This window comes from Chlorocebus sabaeus, chromosome 13 (assembly GCF_047675955.1).
Source record: "Chlorocebus sabaeus isolate Y175 chromosome 13, mChlSab1.0.hap1, whole genome shotgun sequence".
Classification (NCBI taxonomy): domain Eukaryota; kingdom Metazoa; phylum Chordata; class Mammalia; order Primates; family Cercopithecidae; genus Chlorocebus; species Chlorocebus sabaeus.
The window spans coordinates 38,019,028-38,026,769 of NC_132916.1; the positions used below are offsets into that span (position 1 = coordinate 38,019,028).

Consider the following 7,742-nt stretch of genomic DNA (forward strand, 5'->3'; position numbering starts at 1 on the left):
TTCTCACCTTCATAAGCGAAAGATTATTTCTTGCAGGATCACCAAATGTAAACGAGAAAAGGTGGTCTGATTTTGCCACGAGTGAAAACTTTGGGAAGAAAATGCTTATTAAGCTGTTTCCTTGGTTCCCCTCACCCCCCATACTTTAAGTCAGTGCCTTGTCTCTCACACACAAATAGCGTCTGGTACTTCGGTGGCAAGGAGTGCAGTGACAGATGGAGGTATCCTGTGTACCATTATAGAAGCTTTTCCTCTAACCCAAGTTAGACTTGGAGAGCTCAGGGATCTTGCTATCTCTCAACATGCAGAACATTTCTCCTTAGAACTGCAATCCGGTTTAGAATGTCATCATTGCTGCCTCCCTTCCTTCCAGGAGCACATTCGCCTGCGTGCGCATTCACACACTCACACGTTCAAAAAGAGTCCATTCGATTCTGGCAGTAGGCTGAAAACGATCCATATTGACGCGAATAACATCCCAACTGTAAATATGGATTCGTCTACTCGAGGCTGTGTCTCATTTCACCACAGAGGAAAATTATGTCATTTCAAACAGTGATAAAACGCGAAGAGTTTCGATCTTCTATAAATGGCTTTCACTTTGAATTGTGGAAAAAAACTATTACTAATTGGGAATAGCCAGAGAAGGGGGAATTTGTTGAGCGCCCAAGGCCAATCTCAAAATATTTTATTGCATGCCAATGTGGGAGAGGGAAGGGAGTGTGGCTTCGCTGTCTGCCGCTTTTGCATTTTCCACATCTGGCCTACAGACCTAATTCTAACTTGCGATCTCGCTTGATGAAATTCGATCTTCGTGGTTTAAATACCTTTCAATTTGGGACGATTTAACCATTGCAGCAGTTGAAGAAACAAACCCTGCGCATTATCTGTAAAGCCAATATGGAAAAAGAGAGGAGGAAAGAAAGCATGCTGCAAACACACAAATCACGACCATTGTCTTTAACACTCGCATAAACACACATACACATAAACACACGGAAAGATGGGGGAGGGGAGCGAGTGGAGAGAGAGACACACGGATATAGACCGACGAGAGTCAATGCGAGTCAAGTTAACGCTTTCTCCGCCCCGATGCACAACTACCCCCCTCCCGCGTTAATTAATTCCAAACAAAGCAAGCCAATCAAGAAATGCATTATTATTTTCAAGCAGAGAGAGGCGAGTGCCAAGTATTTTTTAATTGATTTATTTATTTGGAGGACATTAATTCTCGATCTGAGGCTGATTTTCAAACCGTTTGCAAAGCGCGGCTCCATTGTTCGCCAGGCGCGCAGACCCCGCCCCCTGCTTTGTGTGCGGCGCGCGGATTGGCCGACGCGCGCGGGGGCCGCGTCAGCGCCCGCGAGCCCATTCATCTGTGCACTTGGGCGTTGGACCCCGCATCTTATTAGCAACCAGGGAGATTTCTCCATTTTCCTCTTGTCTACAGTGCGGCTACAAATCTGGGATTTTTTTATTACTTCTTTTTTTTTCGAACTACACTTGGGCTCCTTTTTTTGTGCTCGACTTTTCCACCCTTTTTCCCTCCCTCGTGTGCTGCTGCTTTTTGATCTCTACGACTAAAATTTTTTTATCCGGAGTGTATTTAATCGGTTCTGTTCTGTCTTCTCCACCACCCCCACCCCCCTCCCTCCGGTGTGTGTGCCGCTGCCGCTGTTGCCGCCGCCGCTGCTGCTGCTGCTGCTGCTCGCCCCGTCGTTACACCAACCGGAGGCTCTTTGTTTCCCCTCTTGGATCTGTTGAGTTTCTTTGTTGAAGAAGCCAGCATGGGTGCCCAGTTCTCCAAGACCGCAGCGAAGGGAGAAGCCGCCGCGGAGAGGCCCGGGGAGGCGGCTGTGGCCTCGTCGCCTTCCAAAGCGAACGGGCAGGTAAATTCTACCTGTGGTTGTGGTCATTTACTTGGTGTCTTTCTCTCCTTCCCTCCTGGTGGCTCCCAAGGCTCATTCGTGGAGAGGAGTGTGGCTGGATTCTAGTCTGAAAGTTGAATGGAATGGATAGCCTAAATTGTGTATTTTTTATAGCAGGGGTCTCCCCCCACCCCAAAGGAGTGGTTCCTTAGAATCCTGTAGAATTCTTGAGTAGACGGGAGGAAAGGAGTGATAAATCGTCTAAAATGGCGTGGTTTGGAGATTGGCAGAACGTGACTAGCTAGGTGCCCTCCTCCCCCGCCCCCAGCCAGGTTGCATTTGTGTTTGGGGGCACAATGGTGTTTGGGTAGCTCTCGGGTTTGTTGTCGAAGCTAGATTGTCTTCGAGATTTCTGAACTGGTGGTGTGATTGTGTGTGGGGGGTGGGGGAGTCGGGAAAGGGGGGCGCAGTGGGGATGGTGGTGGAGAAAGGCGAGGAGGGAAGGGCTGTCTTATTGTATGCCGCGGCGGCGTTCCCTGGGTTCTTGGAAAGGTGGTTGGCTGCGGTTGGACAGAGGGCTTCGGTACCTTTTGATGGGGCTTTCCCACTGTCCTAAATCTTTATTCGTAGCTGTCCGTGAAATTACACACCCATTTGATTTTTAAATGGTATCTGTGGGGTGGGAACACTCGGAGGTCCTTTAAGAACCTTTCCAGATGGTCAAAAAGAGGCGGTTCGTGCGTTTGGGTCGGGATTGTTCTTGTGCGTGGCGCCTCGACCACCCGCGGGGGGCCGCCCGGCGCTGCCTGGACCCAGGCAGATAGCCACGGTTGGGTGGACCCGAGAGGTCGGCAATGGGTGGCTGCTTCGCAAACACTGGGCACCCACCACGCCTCTTTTCCTAGAGAAAAGATCGTGTCGCTTCGCCTGCTCTAACCTACTGGGGAAAGCGAAGTCTGCCAAAGAGGCTTTAAACCCGTTAAAAATGCAAAATGAACCGCCGAGGAGCGCCCAGGCTTCGCAGAATCACAGGGGAAGGTGGGCGTGGAAGCAGAGGCGAGACCTCAGAAATAATGGGTTTCCCCCTGCCTTGTTGGTTTCAGACCGACCAAGAGGCCAGGAAGCCACCTGAGCTTTGTTTGCGGACTGCTGAGCTGCGCGATCCGGGCTCGGGGGCGCCTCGGCCTGCGGGCAGGGCCCGGCTGGGCAGGGCGGGGTGGCCCGGCGACTCCGCCCCTCCTCGCCTGCCTGCCCCTAGCCCGGCGCAGTGGAGGCACAGTGCCCCCTGCCGGTCCCAAGGCCCTGAGCGGGCGCAGGACCTCGAAGGGCCCCGTGCGGGGAGGGGCTCCTGGCTCGAGTGCTGTGGTCCCCCTGGGAATTCCTGGTATTTTTGAAGAGGCCTTTATGTATTTAGGGCTAAAGAGGGATGTGAAACGTAGGCGCGGACCACCAGCTCTGGCTCTGTGCCTTCTTCCAAAGGGCGTCTGCTGTGTCAACTATTCCTTGGCACCTTTTTTCCCCTAAGCCCCCCATAAGGCGAGGGCTGGCATGGTTAGCCTTTGCTTGCTACGTTTCGAACTTCATCTTTAGGGCACTTGCTGAATGGCTGGCTGGTCACTGTTCTACTTGGGGGCTACAGTTGTGTTTTGGGAGGGGGGTCTCCAGGCAGCGGTGCCCATTTCCTCGTTCGTGGGGCTCTCGTCTGGGCATCCACCCGCGCCTCCCCGTAACGGCGGGGGTGGGATCTCGATGGCCACAGGGGCCTTAGCGGGAAGCGGGTCCCTCCCGGTCCAGGGCTGGGGGCGGGAATGGCGGCGCCCCGGCCGCTTCAGTGACGCTCCCGCTTTCTCTGCCTCTTAGGAGAATGGCCACGTGAAGGTAAACGGCGACGCTTCGCCCGCGGCCGCCGAGTCGGGCGCCAAGGAGGAGCTGCAGGCCAACGGCAGCGCCCCGGCCGCCGACAAGGAGGAGCCCGCGGCAGCCGGGAGTGGCGCGGCGTCGCCCTCCGCAGCCGAGAAAGATGAGCCAGCCGCCGCCGCCCCCGAGGCCGGGGCCAGCCCGGTAGAGAAGGAGGCCCCCGCGGAGGGCGAGGCTGCCGAGCCCGGCTCGCCCACGGCCGCGGAGGGAGAGGCCGCGTCGGCCGCCTCCTCGACGTCTTCGCCCAAGGCCGAGGACGGGGCCACGCCCTCGCCCAGCAACGAGACCCCGAAAAAAAAAAAGAAGCGCTTTTCCTTCAAGAAGTCTTTCAAGCTGAGCGGCTTCTCCTTCAAGAAGAACAAGAAGGAGGCTGGAGAAGGCGGTGAGGCCGAGGCGCCCGCTGCCGAAGGCGGCAAGGACGAGGCCGCCGGGGGCGCCGCTGCGGCCGCCGCCGAGGCGGGCGCGGCCTCCGGGGAGCAAGCAGCGGCGCCGGGCGAGGAGGCGGCAGCTGGCGAGGAGGGGGCGGCGGGTGGCGACCCGCAGGAGGCCAAGCCCGAGGAGGCTGCTGTCGCGCCAGAGAAGCCACCCGCCAGCGACGAGACCAAGGCCGCCGAGGAGCCCAGCAAGGTAGAGGAGAAGAAGGCCGAGGAGGCCGGGGCCAGCGCCGCCGCCTGCGAGGCCCCCTCGGCCGCCGGGCCCGGCGCGCCCCCGGAGCAGGAGGCCGCCCCCGCAGAGGAGCCCGCGGTCGCCGCCGCCTCGTCAGCCTGCGCAGCCCCCTCACAGGAGGCCCAGCCCGAGTGCAGTCCAGAAGCCCCCCCAGCGGAGGCGGCAGAGTAAAAGAGCAAGATTTTGTGAGATAATCGAAGAACTTTTCTCCCCTGTTTGTTTGTTGGAGTGGTGCCAGGTACTGGTTTTGGAGAACTTGTCTATAACCAGGGATTGATTTTAAAGATGTCTTTTTTTATTTTACTTTTTTTAAGCACCAAATTTTTTTTCTCCCTCCCCCCCCCCCCCCCCGCCCACAGATCCCATCTCAAATCATTCTGTTAACCACCATTCCAACAGGTCGAGGAGAGCTTAAACACCTTCTTCCTCTGCCTTGTTTCTCTTTTATTTTTTATTTTTTCGCATCAGTATTAATGTTTTTGCATACTTTGCATCTTTATTCAAAAATGTAAACTTTCTTTGTCAATCTATGGACATGCCCATATATGAAGGAGATGGGTGGGTCAAAAAGGGATATCAAATGAAGTCATAGGGGTCACAATGGGGAAATTGAAGTGGTGCATAACATTGCCAAAATAATGTGCCACTAGAAATTGTGTAAAGGCTGTCTTTTTTTTTTTTTTTTTTTTTAAAGAAAAGTTATTACCATGTATTTTGTGAGGCAGGTTTACAACACTACAAGTCTTGACTAAGAAGGAAAGAGGAAAAAAGAAAAAACACCAATACCCAGATTTAAAAAAAAAAAAAAAACGATCATAGTCTTAGGAGTTCATTTAAACCATAGGAACTTTTCACTTATCTCATGTTAGCTGTACCAGTCAGTGATTAAGTAGAACTACAAGTTGTATAGGCTTTATTGTTTATTGCTGGTTTATGACCTTAATAAAGTGTAATTATGTATTACCAGCAGGGTGTTTTTAACTGTGACTATTGTATAAAAACAAATCTTGATATCCAGAAGCACATGAAGTTTGCAACTTTCCACCCTGCCCATTTTTGTAAAACTGCAGTCATCTTGGACCTTTTAAAACACAAATTTTAAACTCAACCAAGCTGTGATAAGTGGAATGGTTACTGTTTATACTGTGGTATGTTTTTGATTACAGCAGATAATGCTTTCTTTTCCAGTCGTCTTTGAGAATAAAGGAAAAAAAATCTTCAGATGCAATGGTTTTGTGTAGCATCTTGTCTATCATGTTTTGTAAATACTGGAGAAGCTTTGACCAATTTGACTTAGAGATGGAATGTAACTTTGCTTACAAAAATTGCTATTAAACTCCTGCTTAAGGTGTTCTAATTTTCTGTGAGCACACTAAAAGCGAAAAATAAATGTGAATAAAATGTACAAATTTGTTGTGTTTTTTTATGTTCTAGTAATACTGAGACTTCTAGGTCTTAGGTTAATGTTTTGGAAGATCTTGCATGCCATCAAGAGTAAATTTTCTTGTGGTTCTTAATCTGAAGTTTTCAAGCTCTGAAATTCATAATCCGCAGTGTCAGATTAGGTAGAGGAAGATCTTACAACATTCCATGTCAAATCTGTTACCATTTATTGGCATTTAGTTTTCATTTAAGAATTGAACATAATTATTTTTATTGTAGTTATATAGCATGTCAGATTAAATCATTTAGAACAAAAGGGGTGTGAACCTAAGACTATTTAAATGTCTTATGAGAAAATTTCATAAAGCCATTTTCTTGTAATTCAGGTCCAGAAACAAATTTTAAACTGAGAGTCTATAGAATCCATAGTGCAGATGGGTCATGAAATGTGGCCAAATGTGTTTCAAAAATTGATGGTGTATTACCTGCTATTGTAATTGCTTAGTGCTTGCCTAATTTCCAAATTATTGCTTAATATGTTATACCTTAAGAAAACAGGTTTATGTAACAAAGTAATGGTGTTGAATGGATGATGTCAGTTCATGGGCCTTTAGCGTAGTTTTAAGCCTTTTTTTTTTTTTTTTTTTTTTTTTTTGCAAGTGTGTTAGCATCTTGTTACTCAAAGGATAAGATAGACGATAATACTTCACTGAATATTAATAATCTTTACTAGTTTACCTCCTCTGCCCTTTACCACCCGGTGACTGGTTATCTTTTTCTTCACTGGACCCTAAACTGATTGAATTTTAAGATATGTATTAAAAACCATTATTTCATTTAATGCACATCTGTTTTGCTGTTTTTGAACAGTGTGCAGTTTAGGGTTCATGATAAATCATTGAACCACATGTGTAACAACTGAATGCCAAATCTTAAACTCATTAGAAAAATAACAAATTAGCTTTTGACACGCACTCTTAATTGGAATAATGGATCAAAAATAGTGGTTCATGACCTTACCAAACACCCTTGCTACTAATAAAATCAAATAACACTTAGAAGGGTGTGTATTTTTAGTTAGGGTTTCTTGATCTTGGAGGATGTTTGAAAGTTAAAAATTGAATTTGGTAACCAAAGGACTGATTTATGAGCCTTCTGTATCTTAACCAACTTTTTCTTAGTTACCTAGATGGCCAAGTACAGTGCCTGGTATGTAGTAGGACTCAGTAAAAAAGTGGATTTTTAAAAATAACTCCCAAAGTGAATAGTCAAAAATCCTGTGTAGCAAACTGTTATATATTGCTAAGTTTGTTCTTTTAACAGCTGGAATTTATTAAGATGCATTATTTTGATTTTATTCACTGCCTAAAACACTTTGGGTGGTATTGATGGAGTTGGTGGATTTTCCTCCAAGCAATTAAATGAAATTTGACGTATCTTTTCATCCAAAGTTTTGTACATCATGTTTTCTAACGGAAAAAAAAATGTTAATATGGCTTTTTTGTATTACTAAAAATAGCTTTGAGATTAAGGAAAAATAAATAACTCTTGTACAGTTCAGTATTGTCTTATTAAATCTGTATTGGCAGTATGTATAACGGCATTTGCTGTGGTTACAAAATACTTCCCCTGGGTTATAATAATCATTTGATCCAATTCCTATTGCTTGTAAAATAAAGTTTTACCAGTTGATATAATCAAGCCTGCTAAAATAGGATTTTTTTTTACAAATTTTATTTTAAAATGCAAATATTTCTAGAGAAAATTTTAAAATCTTAGGTGTTAAAGGTAAGCATTCAGTTTAAGAGATTTAAATGATATGCTTGGCATTATACTTAACATATAAAATTATATCCACTGAAGGTGAGTTGTATGCCCCCAAGCCAATTAAAAATTTTAATGATAGAA

The 7,742-nt window shown here is 47.2% G+C and overlaps 1 protein-coding gene across 2 annotated transcripts; it reads left to right on the plus strand.

Moving 5' to 3' along the window:
• The first annotated feature begins 1,356 nt into the window (after positions 1–1,356).
• MARCKS (myristoylated alanine rich protein kinase C substrate) lies at positions 1,357–7,394 on the plus strand. Of its 2 annotated transcripts, none has more exons than XM_008007284.3 (2): positions 1,357–1,889; positions 3,729–7,394. In XM_008007284.3, the coding sequence occupies exons 1-2, from the start codon at positions 1,788–1,790 to the stop codon at positions 4,620–4,622; spliced, it is 996 nt and encodes a 331-aa protein (XP_008005475.3). In that variant the 5' UTR covers positions 1,357–1,787; the 3' UTR covers positions 4,623–7,394. The 2 variants fall into 2 exon arrangements, with proteins under 2 accessions (XP_008005475.3, XP_008005476.3); XM_008007285.3 differs by lacking the exon at positions 1,357–1,889 and adding an exon at positions 3,251–3,419.
• The last annotated feature ends 348 nt before the right edge of the window (positions 7,395–7,742 follow it).

Bases quoted from the DNA above. Each gene is read 5' to 3' on its own strand.
- MARCKS (XM_008007284.3), top strand. From the start codon at position 1,788: ATGGGTGCCCAGTTCTCCAAGACCGCAGCGAAGGGAGAAGCCGCCGCG. The intron at 1,890-3,728 runs GTAAATTCTACC...TCTGCCTCTTAG, and splicing joins CTTCCAAAGCGAACGGGCAG to GAGAATGGCCACGTGAAGGT.